General features: G+C 38.3%; 1 protein-coding gene across 5 annotated transcripts in view; it reads right to left on the bottom strand.

Moving 5' to 3' along the window:
- The window catches only part of UTRN (utrophin), a 356,635-nt gene that overhangs the window by 256,710 nt on the left and 82,654 nt on the right, over nt 1–17,271 (bottom strand). For 4 of the 5 annotated variants that reach the window (XM_048296202.1, XM_048296200.1, XM_048296204.1 and 1 more), the window contains 11 exons: nt 16,491–16,672; nt 15,637–15,787; nt 14,084–14,203; nt 13,364–13,465; nt 10,252–10,359; nt 9,622–9,801; nt 8,180–8,346; nt 5,319–5,442; nt 3,480–3,567; nt 1,444–1,679; nt 992–1,172 (listed from right to left, as the gene is read on the bottom strand). In XM_048296202.1, the coding sequence (XP_048152159.1) occupies nt 992–1,172; nt 1,444–1,679; nt 3,480–3,567; nt 5,319–5,442; nt 8,180–8,346; nt 9,622–9,801; nt 10,252–10,359; nt 13,364–13,465; nt 14,084–14,203; nt 15,637–15,787; nt 16,491–16,672 (1,639 nt within the window). The remainder of the gene's footprint in view (nt 1–991; nt 1,173–1,443; nt 1,680–3,479; nt 3,568–5,318; nt 5,443–8,179; nt 8,347–9,621; nt 9,802–10,251; nt 10,360–13,363; nt 13,466–14,083; nt 14,204–15,636; nt 15,788–16,490; nt 16,673–17,271) is intronic. The other variant, XM_048296201.1, reaches the window with a different exon arrangement.

Here is a 17,271-nt window from a genome sequence, read left to right as displayed (position 1 = left end):
ATTACCAAAATACAAAATACCAATAAAATTACTTACAAGTACATGAACTCAAAACAGCTATAAAATAATTCTTCACAGTAAGAATGAAAACATACCCTTGTAATATGAACATGGCTGACAGATACTTTATTCATACCATTTTCTGCATGGATATAATTGAAGTATGCAGGCCTGGTGCAACACATTATATAGATGGCCTAACAATTTAGTAATTGAGCCTATTTTTATTACACACAGAATACAGTGTTAATGCTCTTCCATTTTGGAGCTGTTAAGAAAACACTTCCTCAAATTCCTCTGAAACAAAAACTGAGAACAAAAAATCTCTTACAGGTCTGTGCTGTTGTTCTTCAGCTGTAAAGTACTACCAGAACTACATATTTCATGCACTACATTTAAAATCCTTTAGAAACCAGCATGACTGGTTTGAATGTTCACAATGAAATTTTTAATGCAACAACAATCAAAGTAGAAACTGCTTGAAAAGCAAGCTAGATTCCAAATCACTTCAAAGATGAAATTTCTGAAAGGAATTATGTATGACTGATGTGCTCAAAGCTATTAGAAAGAATAAATTTCACACATGGACTTCCATTTTACAATGTTCTCCTAATCGTCTGTTTTTGATTTCTAGAATTATTTATTTCTGTAAGTGCCAGAGAGAGACAGATCTTTGAGCTACATCATCTGCCTTAAATATGTCTTGCTATGTAGTTAAATGAGGTTTCAGGAATGTTGCATCCTTGCATAATCGTTTTTAACACCATGGAATGATAAATTTTTGAATTGTGCACAGAGAAAGCCATATTCTCCCAGGTGAATAAAATCTTTTGTCAGTTTGACACAAAGCCTAGCATGATCAATACAAACACTCTACCAGAATTCAATGAGTTTTCAGTCAGCTCAAAACAAACAAACAAAAAAAAAAAGCCAAAACACAAGTAAGCAGGGGACTTTATGTTAACATACATATTTATGTTTATTTATTTACCTTTTTTCAGCTGTTGGTGACGTTCCTCTAGTTTCTGATGAGTCAACTTGAAGTGATCAAGAAAACCACTCAAGTTTTCCTGAATGAAATTTGGAGGCATGGGCTGAGAGGTGAGTGTCTTGCAGGTGGCTTTCAGATGTTCCAACTGTGGACTCAGGCTTACAAGATGAGTTAACTCCTGCTGTAAAAGATAAATACCAAAACCAAATTCACACTTTCCCTGTAAACACAAAGATTTTATTAGGCTACTGTAGCACAGCTCATCCACATTACTAGGGTGACAACATTAAAGAATGTCTGGGACAGAGATACCAAAATCTTTCAGCCAAATCAGGTGCCCTGCATGCCTTAGAAACTGAGTTATCTTACTGACTAGGCTAAGCTCCTCTAGGGCATCCTATGCTTCTGACTTCAAGCTTCCAATCAAAATCAACAAGTTTTGCCAGACTTACCTGACATAAGTCTTTCAGGACTGCTGAGGACTGGGATGCTGAAGAAGCGTCATTTTTAAGCCAGTCATCCTTCTCAATTAGAGTCTTTTCAAGCTCATTCATTTCCTTTAAATAAGCATTTATATCTTCCTGGTATTTTATCTTTCTGGCCACTTCTTCTAGACTTTGAACCACATCTTTCCACCCCAACAAAATTTTCTCCATCACAGTTTTTATATCCAATGTAGGAAGTCCTTCTACAAAGATTACACAAATTATTGTTATGTTAACTGCAACACATTTTCATTAACAGGCATTTAACCTTTCCTCTCTTCAAATACAGGTGCACTTTCACATTAACATACAAAATGCTTTGATTCCAAGTCCAATATCTATAAATCTATACTTATTACTAGCACCATTTCAGCTTTATATTTCGAGGGAAATGTAGAGTGAGATACTTCAATTTTGAGGAAAGACATATGGAAGTTTTTTTTTGCTGAATCGCTCTAGCACAAGTAGAGCCCAAAGTGCTGGTCAGGGCAGCCAGGCAGCTTCTACAAGAGCACTTGATGACCCTGCTCCATAGACTCCTGTGCCCACACACTGGCCACAGGCTTGGCACACCAACACCACAGCAGCCACAGCCCTACGAGAGGAGCAAGAACACAAGGATCAGTCACTGCCATTATGGCACAGCCTGTACACGTCCCAGGATGGAAATGGATGTAGGCACACACGTGCCAGTGCTGTGCAGTATTCCACGCAGGTGTTGCTGGGCCTAGGTCTGGAAAAAGGCTTGGGCCTGGGCTGGACAGAACATATTATCAGACCCTAACAAAATTAGGGGTTGTAGATGGGTTATTTTCTATAGATCCCAGACTTTAAGATGATAATCAATTAGAAAGCAAATTCTTGACCTTATTTTTTTCTGATACAAAGCAGCTTTTCAACTATGCATTCCTCGTTACGGTCAACAGATGCTGGTTTCATAGCCATGACCTATCACAGCTAAAGGGGTTTGTAGAAGAAAGAAGGACGGAGGATTTCTGTTCAGGTTTGAAAAAAAGAACATCTGAAAATCTTTATAAATCCAACTCCAGGTCGAACCAACGGCTTTCAGCCATCAGCTTCAGGGCAATGGCACCCACTGTAAAAAGCTTCAGCTGCAGTAGGCAAGGAGGGGAGGACTGGACATGCTTAGTAAATTGGGGCATATGAGCAAAGCATCAGACTGCAAAAAATGAGAATTGCTGAGAAATCCAATGGAAATCAGCAGTTTCCAAAAGGGATGCAGGTCATTATGCAGGACAGTGACACCATCCTCTCTCCTGTCTGAATGCTACCAGCGATAACTTCACCACAAGTCAAGTGCATAGAAGACCTAAAAGACTGCCTCTAGATGATATGAACACCTTTTATAGAGGTATCATTTCACTGATGGAGTTTTTTTCAATATGAAACAAGATTTTGGCAAGGCCTAAAGATTCGATTTTCATGGATGTCAATTACAAGTTTCCCTGGATAAGTGTTTTAACTGACAATCATTTTCCCAATCATATAGACTTCTCTTGCCTTTGAGCCATAAATTGTGATTCTATCATTAAAAACACACTGACAGTTTTTACAACAATAGATAAAACTATGAAAAAAAAGAGATACACATATAAGTATCAAGTTTAAACTTGGCTTCAAAATTTTCACTTCTCTATAGCAATTATGTTTTAAAACTATTACTTAAAAATCAAACTACTTCCACGAAAGCGTGTAACTGACATTGTTACTGAAATAGAAATAATTTCTTAAAATACTCCTTAAAAGACTGTAAATGAACACAGGCACATTAATCAATAATAATCTTGCTTTTCTAAAAGCTTTAATAAAAACAAAACACATAACTAACTAGTAACAGTAACAATGACTAATGAAGGAATGAAAATTAAGGGAGAGGGAAGGAATAAACTGGAGTGCTTAACTGGAGATAATATATTTCAATATTCTTTCCCAGCAACTCAACTGATTAAATCACAAAAGAGAAAGACCTTCAAGTTGCTTACCCTTTCCCATTTGATCCAAAAGAATGTGTCCACTTCGTTTCAGCTCACCTAACTTCTGGCTTTTTTCAGCTCTTTCCTTTTCAACCACCTTCAAAGTGAATCCCAAAAGAATACAGTGGCAGCAAGGGTTATTTTCCTTGACTTCCCTCTTTCCCCCAAGTAATGTCTCTTTCCTACTACTACCCAAAACACAACCAGTTTTCTTAGATACAACACGTTCTGAGGTGCATGTTAGGTCTGCTTTTCAGAAAACAAATACAAAAGGAGTTAGCTCTCACAAGTACCAGGCATGCAAGAGATCAGTACAACAGCACCAGGAATAAAATACTGTTTAAAAGCTTGATGATCCCACAATGTGAAATAAGATATTGGGACAACAGCTAAAACAAGTCACTTGTGATCAAAAATTCAATTGTAATTCTCTAATGTGAACCAGTGGAGAAAAGACCTTCTTCTTAATAGTCTTCATTTCTACAGTTTCTACTGTGATTTCCAGTAGAAGGGAACAACAGAGCTGTTTCCTAGAAGTCCAAACAGCAAGAAGTATAGCACATTAGTAATCCACTCTCATAAGCTATAGTGCTTTACTCTCCTTCAAAGATTTGGAGAGGGAAATTCTCTGACTACCAAGATTTTTAAAGGATCAAGGTCCTCCCACAAGTTATACATATTGGTGAATATTCCTTTGTGAGTCAATAGGTACAATACATCCACAGAGGAAACATGAGCTCCTTGGCCGCAAAACCACAACTTCAATATCCTCTGATTACAACGAAGTATCTCCAAACTAAAATCTTTTGAACCTCATGTCAAAGGTCATTACTCTGATTTAGACTTGCTACAGTAAATTCAGAAACATGCACTTATTTGCACAGCTGGGAAGAACAAACTCTATCCTATCCACTTACAGTCCAATCATTTAAAAACAGTACTGTTCATGGGAACCTGGTGTTCATTTCAGAGCCTCTTTTTTAAGGAGCTATAAACAGTCATAAAGATCTATAAATAAAATATTGGGATGGTTGTTTTGGTTTTTATTTCCAACAGTACTTTCATTCCAAACATTCCTACTGGCACCATTTTGCACTACAGCACTAAGGAGGAGCCTCTTTATACATATTTTTAAGTATTGTTTTTGATTTCAAAAGCAGATTCAGCTCCTGCTAAAGCTCCAGTAAGCCTTCATTAACTAAGCATGCTCAAGAACCAGAAAAAGGCAAGAATACATTCCTGACACAGAAGGAATAGATAATAAAATGGCTATTTCACAGCTCCCACAAGCTTCTGTAAAATTATGTAGTGTGTCTTGCAGGTCAGCAATATTGCACACAAGCTGTAACAATCAGGTTTTCTCCAAAATTAATAGAGCAAACAATGTGTCCAAGCATTGTAAACAACAAACCACTTTAGACCCTGGGTGATACAACGCTTGAGGAGTGACACAGCATGATTGAAGGAGTTTCTGAGCACCCCACTGGCCTATCTCTACCAAAATTATATAAGTGGTGTCAATCAAGGCCATTTCCAACTGTGAAACATGAAACCAAAATATGCTACTTAGTGTAAAAGATAATAATCCTGAAGACAGACATTTTTTCAGAACTCCAAAGGAGACAGCAGTAGTACACATTTTTAAAATTTCCTCTGGATTATGCAATACCACCAGCAAAAAATGTGTCCAGCTGGTCAGAGATTTCCATGTATGCCCAGTTCTGAAACTATTTAACTAAAAGACTTAATCCCCTCAAAGCATGTGGATCAGCTCACACCTCCAGCTGACAGGCAGCTTAGATACAAAGTATACTATTCACTGAAACATGCTCTATCTCCCCATTTTACCTTCAACTTTTCTTTCATGCTTGAAGTCTCTCTCATCTTCTTATATTCTTTGATGTCTGCGGCCTGAATGGCAGATTTTGATTTCGAAATCCAGTTCAAGAGCTCAGCACTTTCAGCATCAAACCTAGTTTAAAAGGTCAGACAGTGGTTTGTTTTTTGGTTTTTGTTTCATTTTTTCCCCATTCAGTCACTCTGTCTTAAAAATCAAAAGTCTTAAAGTTCAGCGCATTATTTGATCCCAAACCAGCAACAATGTACACAAAATTCATGCTTCTCATATTACCACCCACAGGAAGTAGAGTGGAGACAGACTTCCAAAAGCCTACCATAATAAAAATTATACCCAGAGTATTAGCCTTCAGGACCAAATTGAGAATATATGAGGCAATTTATCTTTCCTTTCTTCTTTTACACATAGCTTCACACAAACGATAACTGTTTGTTTTAATATGTTACAGAACAGATCTCTCAATGCTGAGTATTTTGAAAGCAATGAACTAAACTTCAAGAACAAGACAAAGAAGAATTGCAGTTCTAAGTTTTATAAGTCTGCAACACTATTTTCTGTGAAGGAAAAGCTGACACAGGCAGTGACAGCTGACAAACATTTCTGTACACTTCCCTGACTAAAGATTAGTTTATAGCCTACTGGTTTTGTCTACAATGGACATACCTATGCTAACAACTTTCTTATTCTTCCAACCTCTAAGCTACAACCTGACACCATGAAAAAAAAACCCCAATCAACTCTCAAATTAACCAGTACTGTACAGAACTTGAGAGATGGACAGATACACTGTACAGACCACAAGTCAGGTCATATTACAATTACACTATTTAACAGTGTCAATCCTAACATGGAATAACAGCACCCCAATAAATGCAACTGTCAATCTCTCAAACCTTCCGTGGGAAAATTCCACTTATTGGTCATTTGTTGGTTTCAACATAAGTAAATGGAAACACACCAAAACTGTTTTTCATGCAGTTTTGAACTCTAGGAAAACAGATGACAGATAAAACTTTTTTTTTTGCTCTCAAAATCTAAATGGGTTGCTGACTGCTTTACTGCCCTGGGACACCCACACGCAGACACCACCCCCACCAGAGCTTGGACAGTTTGACCAGTATCCTCAAGAGGGTTTGGGCAGGTTCCTCACCCCTTCAAACCTCCATTCATCCTCCAGAAAAAATGAATAAACATCTCTTCTTCGTTGTGCAAATACACATCACCTAGCACAGCAACTCCCTAGTCTTGATGCAGCCTCTATCATATCTCTAAATGACCTGACAATGATTTAAACCAGTAACAGTTCATGGAAATGCTAATTTCCTTAGCCAAGCACAAAAATGTTGCTGCCTGTTTTGAGCTTCCCCTCCCCCCTCCCAAAGACATGTGCTCTGAGCTCCTTTGTTCCAAGCGCGGGCAAAGCCAAATGTAACTCAGACTCTTCAGCAGTGTCTGATTGGCCGCTCACCCCGGGTCCGCCCCCAGTCCTCCCCTTTCCCCTTCTCCTAATAAAGATGGTCGAGGGGAGGCAAACGCCCTCTCTCAGCTCAGCTACCTTCCTGTAAACATCTCTGGTCGTCTGTCTCATTTGAAAGCTTCTAACTGCAGGGAATTGAGCGAGCAGGGAGCTATATTTCTCCCTCTTTGCTTCTGCTGATGGTATTTGCTCTGCAGCTGATTCAGGTACCGATTTTAGAGCTACTAAAGTGCTAGATTGCCCGTGCTACCTCTCAAGGCTGCTCGAGGCTTTCTAAGGCATTGAAATACAAGCGCTAGCCGGTATAAAGCTGAAGAGATACCTTCCACACAAAAAGAAGAATGTTGAGCATACAGCATTTAATTTACCTTGAAACAATTCCTTTAATTTTAGGTATGCTAGTTAATAAAGAAAATTCAATGCAAATTATTAAACATTGCTTAGCCTAAGAGGAGAGAAGGCTCCAGGAAAACTTGATAGCAGCCTTCCAGTACCTAAAGGAGGGCTACAAGAAAAGTGGAGGGGGACTTGATCTGGAAGTGTATTGACAGGACAAGGAGTAAATTTTAAAGTGAAAGAGAGTATATTCAGATCACATATAAGGAAGAAATTCTTCAGTAGGAGAGTGACAAGATACTGCCCGGAGAAGCTATGGATGCCCCATCCCTGGAAGTGTTCCAGACCCAGTTGAATGGGACTCCAAACAACCTGGTCTAGTGCAAGGTGTCCCTGTCCACAGCAGGGAGGTTGGAATGAGGTGAGCTTTAAGGTCCCTTCCAGCCCAAATCATTCTATGAGTCTATATAGGCAAACCAGCCAGCCACTCCAGAAACACTTGTCAAAGGAGACACCAGTGTAATATTATTCTTACTACTAAATACAAGGGAGATGGAAAATGTTTCTGAGCCTCTTTTTTTGTGCAGTTTCTTCCATTTTTCTCATATATTTTATGGAGATTAGAAATAAATAATAGATCAATCAAAATGCCACCTTTTAAGCAAAGATGAAAAGACATTTTTCCTAAGGAAAGCAAATATAATTCTATATTTTCAGCAAAGGAGCTGAGGTACAAAGGACTGAAGACCTGCTTCTATGAGAAACAAAACATCCCTGTTTTCCTTTTAAATTAATGGAAGCCACAGATTTTCTGTTGCTCTGAAAACAAGGCTGTATATAACATTACATTCCCATTCAGAGAATCACAGAATTGTCAGGGTTGGAAGGGATGACTGGAGGTAATCTAGTCAAGCCCCCAGGCCGAACCTCACAACTGCAACTTAAGTATTGCTCACTTGCATAGAAGAAGAATCAAAAGCCAAGACAGTCTCTGTAGCATCTAATGAGTAAGGGAAAATGGCAGTGACATATACTTACTTTTTCTTTGCTTCACTGTCCCCTGGAATTTGCCTTTTCTTTGGGAGTGGTGGTGGGGGCAACTCCTGTCTGGACTGTTTAACCACTACCTGTTCCTTCAATGGTGTTTCTGCAGCAGTCTTCTGTGAAACCTGTGACATTCCTACGCTTCCTACAGCTTGAGTTACCTACACAAAATAATTTAGGGCAAGGATTATGTAACATTTTTACTCAAGCTGAACTGCTTTCTCTTATTTTCTTTTATTCAGTCATAAAAGCCTGTTCATTCACTCCCCCAAATGACCACACTGAGCTGTCATGAAGCACCTTTATCACAGGTGCACTCCGAGAAAAAGATCATTATTCTCATTTTACAGATGGAAACCAAGCATCAAAATTCTCAGTTCAACTAGAATCATTCAAGTCCAAGTGAACTACAATTAACAAAATGTGTATGTATTTTCTTTCATAATTTGTTCACAAAAAGAACCAAGGTACTTGGAGTTTATTGATAGCAATTCTACATTTTGCATTTTCACTCCATAAAACCAAGCCTAGATCTCAAAGAGCTGATACATAGTGATTTTGACCCTAAAACTCACTCAAGTCAATAGAAACCTCCCATGCTCTTTATCAGGTTATAAGGTAAGTCCCAGGAGACTCAACCTGTAAATTCTAAGTATGTGCTTGATATTTAAGGGGAGTGAAGGGCTGGAGACAGGAATTGGCATTCTCTAGTGCTTTGACTCAAACACAAGAACAAATTAAAGCCACATGGCTGAAAAGAACCCCTACTCAGACTGCACAACTCATTCACTATACCCTAAATGGATCATGAATTAGTGCCATGGTTTTCACCATAACAACATATTAATATCACAAAAAAAAGCACATATGAGTTATAAAGCTGTCAAATAAAACTCTCTCAGAATCTAGTAGGAGTTCTTTCTAAATAAAAACATTACCAAGCACTCAAAATACTAAAATAAACATTGAACAATCCAGCTTGGCTATCATCGTTACATGTCAAACAAACAACTACTCTATGTTCAACAGATAAGAAATCATACTCACAAAGCATAAATACTTGCATAACTCCCATTTATTTATCTATTCTGCGGTTTGGGTTTTGCCATTGTTTTCTTTTAGTATCAGATTTAATCCAGTCCCAGCACTCTTACAATATTTAAAGGCATTTGCATTGACTGATAATACATGCCCAGCCTGCTTTACTCATCAGAAAAACGAAGCTTAATCTGTGTGAGAAAGGAGTAATAGTACTAGCCAGGTTAACAACTTGGGCTTTTGGAGACCAAAAACATAGGCAGCTTTGTCAGCCCCACGTGAAAAAGCACTCAACTACCTCTCCAGCCTGATGCCTAGACAATTTTGCTGACACAGTGAAGTTTGCATACATACAGTCATATAAAAAGCTAGAAAGTAATAAAGCCTAAAGTAAATACCTGGTTAGAGTAATCCTCTAGCTTCTGAACCAAACTGTCCCACCTCTGCGTTAGTTCTTCTTGATCCTGATCAATTTTACTGGATGCTCTGCCATTTCCAAGGATTTGGGCCACATCCTGACCTAGTTCATTCAGCTGGTCTAGTGTTTGTCGTTTCATACCCATGTCCTCTTTTAAAATCTGTAGTTAAAAGAAAAGATTAAAATATGACGTCAAGTATTCCACTTCCCCTAAGCTTTAATTCCACAGCTAAGAGCAACCAGCAGTATCTCTTTAGTAACAGTTACAAATTATTAGTTCAGGTACAAGCTACTCCAATGAAATTTAAAAAAGCCCACACCCCAAACCTATACTTTGGAAAGCACAGCTGACTGGTAGCCTGCAATAACATCCAAACCCTGTCAAAAATCTAGGGTAGCTGTTCCAGATTTTGGCACACCAACATGGAATGGCCATGGAGTAAGCAATACATATTTTTTAAATTCAAGTGCAAGAATCTGGCAAGGAAAGAATGTTGGCCTGGCTTCTAATGTATCATGCATTCACAGCTCCTACTAGGGTCAAACTAGTAATTTGCCACTCATCTAGTCTATGAGATTTGATGGGACAGAGCAGGATATCAGTACTCACTGCTAGTTTTCGAACATTCACACTCAGGTCTGTTTGATCTTTAAAGTTGCTTGTCTGGACCTTACTCAAAGCCTCTTCTTTCTCAGTTAACCAAGCTTTCAATAAGCACTGCAGATCATAAGAAAAAGAGCACAAGAAAATACTAAGATTGTCAAACAGCTATTGAGAATTGCTTCTTTAAGATCTTTGCATTCAAAGCACAGTTCTGCAGTCTTTATATGCTGGAATTTCAGTTGACTTTAACAAAAATAGCACATAAAAGAGGACAAAAATATCAGATATGGGAAGTAAGTAATACTTCCAGCAAAACAGTTTCAACATAACCATTTCTCAATATACCAGAGCACACCTCCCCCAAAATTATTTATACAGCAAACAGATATCCACCATAAAGCTAACATAAGATTTATAAATCATATTAGAATATGTCAAAATAGCATGTATGCTTTTTTTTCCACCCTTCTTCCTCTGACTCAAACACAGCTATCACAAACATTTTCCCACAGAAGTTACACCACTAGTAATTCATATTTCTTTTAGCCCAGGCAGTTGATCAAAGACTCAGATACTAATTAGTCACCTGCCTGTTTATGGTACCTACTTTCAACTGCAAAACAACTGCAGCAAATCCTATTTCATTAACTGCTGGAAGCTGGAGTGGCCTGCTCTGAATAGTTCTAACTCAGGGATCTTTATTTTTTTTCCATTTTTTTCCTAGGAAACCTGCCCTGGGTCTCACTTCTCTTCAGCCACACAGCACTCCTGTAGTAGCACCAGCAATAACTGGCATCAAGTACCAGGAAGGATTTTATGTATTCTATGTTACGTTCCCACATAATTCTGCAGCTGGACAGCAATCTCCATCGACTAGGACGCCCACCTCTCTATCAAGCTCAGTTGCCCAGCCACTGGCGTACTGCTGTTCCTCTCTGTTTAAAAACAAATCATACAGCAGGACAGACCTTTTTGTTCTTTGAACAACACACTTTACAACAGCCACTAGGCTCCCCATTCTAGATATATATTTTTGGCATTGTCCCAGAACTTACTAGAACAACTTTGGGCCACAGGGCTAAGGCAGTTTACATTTCCAATGTAAACCAATATGCAAAATATACAGACAGGAAATATGATGGTGGTGGAAATGCCATAAGGCTGTGGAAAAAAGAATTATAACACCACATACTCTCTGGAAAAATCATGCTGGCATACCAGCCAACATATTTTATGCATAAGAGGAGCGCAAAAACCCTTCATGCATTCAGTTAATTTCTGCTAAATCAGCAGTCAAGGATAACTCTCCCTAGAAAACTGAAACATAATTACCACAGTGCTAAGAAGTCTCTGGCACTGACTGAGGAGTTTGTTTCCTGAGTGGTAAGGATTGTGTTGACTTGACAATGTGGTGTACAAAAGATTTCTAGGCAGCCACAAAAAGGCTGATGCATCACTGTTGCTCATCTCTCCATGTGGTTGGGCAAAATAAAAAATGCTTGTAACTAAGTGTTTTGGTTACTTTTGTGTTACCAAAGTGTTTGTATTCAATTTTTAAGTAGTTTCAGACAGTAATTTTTATAAGGCACTTGATCATTCTTGAGGATTTGTAATTGAAACCTGTTAGTAATAAATGCATTGTTCAGGTGAACGAGTACAAAAAGGCTCATCTAAACCACCTAAAACAAACTCCTATTTCCTCATTATTTGCTATCTGACATTCTACATTAAACACACCAATTGCTTCACTTTTACAGAGCAACATAGCTACACACAAATTTTAAAAAGCTGAGTTCAAAAGTTCAGCTCCAACCAATTATGGCACTTTTAAAAAGTATTGCAATGGTCCCCAAACAAATGTAAGGGTAGAAGGGGACAAACATGTTGACATGATGACATAGTGTCATCAAAAATAAGAGCACTTGAAGTCCATACCTCAAACATACACAGCAAGGATTTTGGGGGAATCCTTATTTCTCAACTCCGAGTTACCATGCCCAAGAGTTGCCAGAAAACATTAGCACACAATTTTCTGGTTACACATACACAGTTGGCAAAGCATTATTTTAAAGAAACATATATAAACAAATACTTGGCATGGGATAAACCAGAATCTTAACCTTGGGTCCATATTAACAACAAGGTCACATGAGCTACAAATTCAGCTTATCAATATACTACAAACAGATATAGGAGGGGTAAGGGAGAAACACACATGCAGCCCCAAAGAACGCAGACAAAACATCTTTGTCAAAGAAACCAGGCAACAACTGATACCAGTAGCTATACCAGCACTGTTCTACTTCTTTCAAATGTCTAAACAACCTGTGAGTACTGCCTTGTTTAAACAACAGCCTACAGCGATAAATATCATCCATTAAGAAAAAAAACCCCAATTTCAGTAAAACCTTTAAAGACAAAAACATCACATATTTTAAGCTGAGAAATGAAACAACCTCAAGTACTAGGCAGGAAAACAGCACATGTAACTGTGTTACCATATTTTTTATGCCATCAGTTAATTTGTGTTTGAGCAGTATTTTATATGTAAAATACACAATACCAGAGCTAGAAAACAATCACAGGGCCATCTTCTTCATAATTCAACGGTTGACCTGAACTCAGCAAAATTAAACAAGCTGCATGCTTTGCTAGAGTGACCAAATGCTCGATGTTACTGATTTTTAAAATAGTTATCTATTGATTACTATTGCACAACTGTGTACATGTGTTCATGCTGGAAGCACATATACCTTAATTAGGAAGATTTCTGTAGTTACAAAACTACCAGATAGGAGAATGACAATGAATTTTTTAAGTATCACAGATATTCCTACTTCTTGGACATTTTACAAGATACCTTGGAAATTATTTTATAAGGAGTTATAAACTTTTATTCTTAAACTTTGAAAAAATACTTCTCTTCCACTTCAGAGCTACTCTAGTCCTCAAAAAGCACTGGAAACCCAAACAATAACAAAATCTAGGTCTTCAAGGTTTCTTTTCCATGAGTTGCTCAACCCCAGTCAGGGGTTTGACTGTTTGGGCTTTTTTGGTTTGTTGTTTTTTGCCCTCCACAAATCGACCAGTCACGCTGAGAAACTGAACAGCTGCTCACCTGTTCTTCCAGCAGTTCCTGCCATAAAAGCTGAATTTCTTGCAGCTTGACCCGCCGATCCTCAGTCCAACGACAAACTGCTGTCCACCGCTCACCAAGCCTCTACAAAAGCACAAAACACTCAGGAATGATCACAAACCTCACAAAGTAACTCCAAAACCAGATATTCAAAAGCATTATTTCTACTTCACATGAACAACTTTCTACAGTGTTATCTACTTCCCCATCCATTACTGCTATTGCTGCATTGCCAGAGCTGGAGATTAACACTTTCAAAAACACTTACCAATGGCCCTAACTCTGCTTTTGCTCAAGTCTTTGAGCTATTTGATTGACTTAAAAAGGAGTGAACAAAGTAGCATGAATTCTGCTTGAAAAAATTCTGTCTCATACTCACTGTACTCCAGGTTACTGTCCTAAGTGACAGGAAAAGACTTCATATGATATTCCCTAGATAAATTGTGTTCATGTCTTCAAATATTTTTCCTGTCAGATTTTAACTTCCTAAGGAAAATAACTTACATGAATTGCAAAGCAATGTTGCAGGTTTTAGCTTGAGCTGATTTAGTAATTCTTTAACTTATTATTACTCCTCAAGAAAGTGTTATTTTAAATTACTTTCAAAGATAAATTGTCTTCAAACACAAAAATTTTGATTAACAATTACATGCAAATTGCCTAATACTACAATTTTAAAAAAAGAGGGCTCTAAGATTTTACCTGCAACTGTTCCTCCAGAATAGCTGTTGCACTTTCCCCACTGCTTTCATCAACAATGACCACCATGTGTGTTAGGGAGTTGACCTTCACCTGTTCTGCCTCTAGGTCACTCTGCAGGCTCTACAAGAACAAATCAGAGGTTACCAACTTTGAATGCATTTGCTAATCTGCTATTTTGGCCACAGTGACTATCACAGCTGCTGTGGTAAAGGAACTTTGGTTCTTCAGATTCAACAGTTAAGCACAGATTTTACCACTGGGAATCCCTGCACAGTTCGAATAAATGTAAGCAAAAGGCTGCTAGAAATGAACCCCAAACCATTCTGATGAAATGCTGTAAAAGATGGAGTGCTTTAAGTTGTATGCCCCATACTTGACTAGGAGAATGAGATGACAACTTCATTGACTTTCCATATGTCTGATATTATAGGTAGGAGAGCTTAAGTGTTGCTACACAAAGCTGCCATTGTTAATAAGAAAGGAACATAGGGCATGCCAAACAGAAATCATTAAGAACATTCATCTCTTAAGAACTGACAATATAATTTCATAAGCATCAACAGTGCAATAACTGACCATGATACTCCTAAGAAGTCAAAAAATGCAGAAAACATGCAGTCCTGACTAGTTTAAAACAATCTGTAGATTTAAATATTCATACAACTTCTAGAAGAACAGATTCCATGGCTAAAGCCAACTATAAAATATCTCTGCAAGATCAACACACCTTTACAGTACTGTAAATGTCACTTTTTATCCCAGCATATCCTAAGCTACTCTATGAAACACATGCCTCAAACTCCCCAGACTTTGAAAACAAAGGAAAGAATGCAAATGTGGGACAGGAAACTACACAGACAAAAAATACTCCAGTGTTCTTGTTCTGTGAGGTATGTCCCATGCTGGGGAGAAGGTCAAACCTCAGCACTGCGCATGAAAAGGAAAGCTGCAACCATGACAAATATCAAAAGGACATCTTTCTCCTTCACAAAAAACACTGCAGGATAGAAAAGCTGGACTTGAACCCAAAAAGTCAATTGAGAGAAAAACCACTTTCAAAATATTGCACACATCAAAAAGCAGTGTCTAAGCATCCCCTCAGAATGCAATTCCTGTAAAAGCAGGGAATCAGTGACTTGGAAGGCCCTGATCATTTTAACTCCCACATTATTTTAATGTGCAAGTCTCAAGCAGACTTTAGCAATGCCTGCCAGTCATTAAGGGCAAGTTTGTCCAAAGTACCTTTCATACTGTTCCTCACACCAACAGTTTACCAGGAGAGGCCTTATTCTCTGCACAAAGGGTAACAATTTTCCCTAAAGGTTTCATTTACTGCATGAAGCAAATATAATAGTTCCTGCTAGTCAGCAGTGCTCAAGTATGAAGTTAAGGCTTCTAATTCCTTTCTACACCATCACCATCCTTTTCCAAACACCAAATGCAGCCATATATGACTTCTGACACAATCAAGTTTTTCAGTTAAGGAATCCACCAATGGACACATCTTCCAAATACTTCTCCTATACATATCACATAGCAGGCAAAAGGTTTACCTTATGTTCTTCTAGCTGTTTTTTAAGTGACTCCAAATCTTCCCCTAAGAGCTGAGACTCCATCTTCTGAATGCGCTCTTCCGTGACTGTCAGCCAGTCAGCCAGCTGCTGCAACTGCTGCTTCTGGAGCTCCATCAGCACGTCATGCAGGCTGCAGGGGGAAGCACAGAGTTACTTCAGATACAGGTTTCCCGAGGAAAGGAACTAAATTCTAGTTCATATAGGAAAGAAGCAAGGCCATACATACATAGTTATGTATCATCAAATAAAATTTTCACCATTAAGCTAAGGAACACAGATAAGTATCCTTGTTTCTTTCTCAATAAAAAATGTTCATGAATTATGCAATTTACATCAGGGATTGTTTCTTCCAATGGGGGTTTGCTGGTACTAAAGGCTGAGAGTTGCAACAAAATGCAGTTTCCTCCCTTGATGTGCAGCTCTTACCCTGCTAACCCACATATAGGAAAAAATTATTCTAAAATATTTTTAGTTGTGTAAATACCCATAGATATCCACATCCACTGTATTGAGAAACTTAAATGTGTTTCTAATATTGTTTCAGTAGTTTATGTAACTACTGCATTTAAATACCATGTATTTAGTCTGGCACAGCTACATAATTCACAAACTACTTCACATAATGACCAAACTCCCCGCCCCCCCATCAGTTATACTCATTCCTTTTGTTTCACCTTAGAAAGTATGAAGGTGGATTTTGTGTCACAAACTGCAATGTTAATTCTAAAAAAAAAAAAGCCTTACCAATGGATGCAAACCAAATTCTCCAAAACACAGCAAGCACCAGAGGTCAGTCCTGAACCTCTAGAAGAGGTTATGTACCATGAACTCACCGGGACTGCCTGTCCATGCTCTCCACCCTGAGTTCCTCCCAGCGGGAGTTCAGCAGCAGCATTTGCTCCTGGATCTCAAACTCTTCTTCGGGTGACAGATTTCCCTGGGCCACCAGTTGGTTTCCAGCCTGCAGAACATTGCCCACACTGCTCTGGTGTGCAGTCAGTTCCATCATAAAACCCTGGAAATAGTACAAGCAGATATCACTGTGAGGTCCTATCAGAGCTTATAACTTGGTAAATATCCTAAAAAATTATTATGTTTGAAACAGTGCTGTAGAATGAGCTGGCACCATCAAATTCATGAAGATGGCAGACCTGTTCCTTTCCTTGACACTAGATTTTCCATGCACTAGAAAAATTCTGGATTCAATAAATCAGAAAAAAAAGCTGACCGCCTCAATGAAAGATCTGTTTGGGAGAAGACAGCCTTCTTCCCTCAACCAAGAATACGAAACTTACCTATGGCCGACAGAACATAAAACAAGATCTGAAATGTATTGTAGGAAAGCAATTAGAACCCTATGAATTAGAAACACATATTTACTGTAAACCCAGAACACTTCTTCCTTTGCTTCATGGCTTTAAAACTGTAGCACAAGGAAAAAATTCCTCATATTGACTATCATTCAAATTCTATATTCTATTTTATACAGTAAGCTGACAGGAGAAAACTAAAACATCTAACATGACAATAAACTTCTAGCAACATTAGGGCATTTGTTCAGATTTAGAACAAAGTCAAACCCAAATTTGGAAACATCAACATATATTTTTGAAA

The sequence above is a fragment of the Corvus hawaiiensis genome, chromosome 3 (genome assembly GCF_020740725.1).
Source record: "Corvus hawaiiensis isolate bCorHaw1 chromosome 3, bCorHaw1.pri.cur, whole genome shotgun sequence".
Classification (NCBI taxonomy): domain Eukaryota; kingdom Metazoa; phylum Chordata; class Aves; order Passeriformes; family Corvidae; genus Corvus; species Corvus hawaiiensis.
The sequence above is the reverse complement of the archived record's forward strand: the minus strand, read 5'-3'. Positions and strand labels throughout refer to the sequence as shown.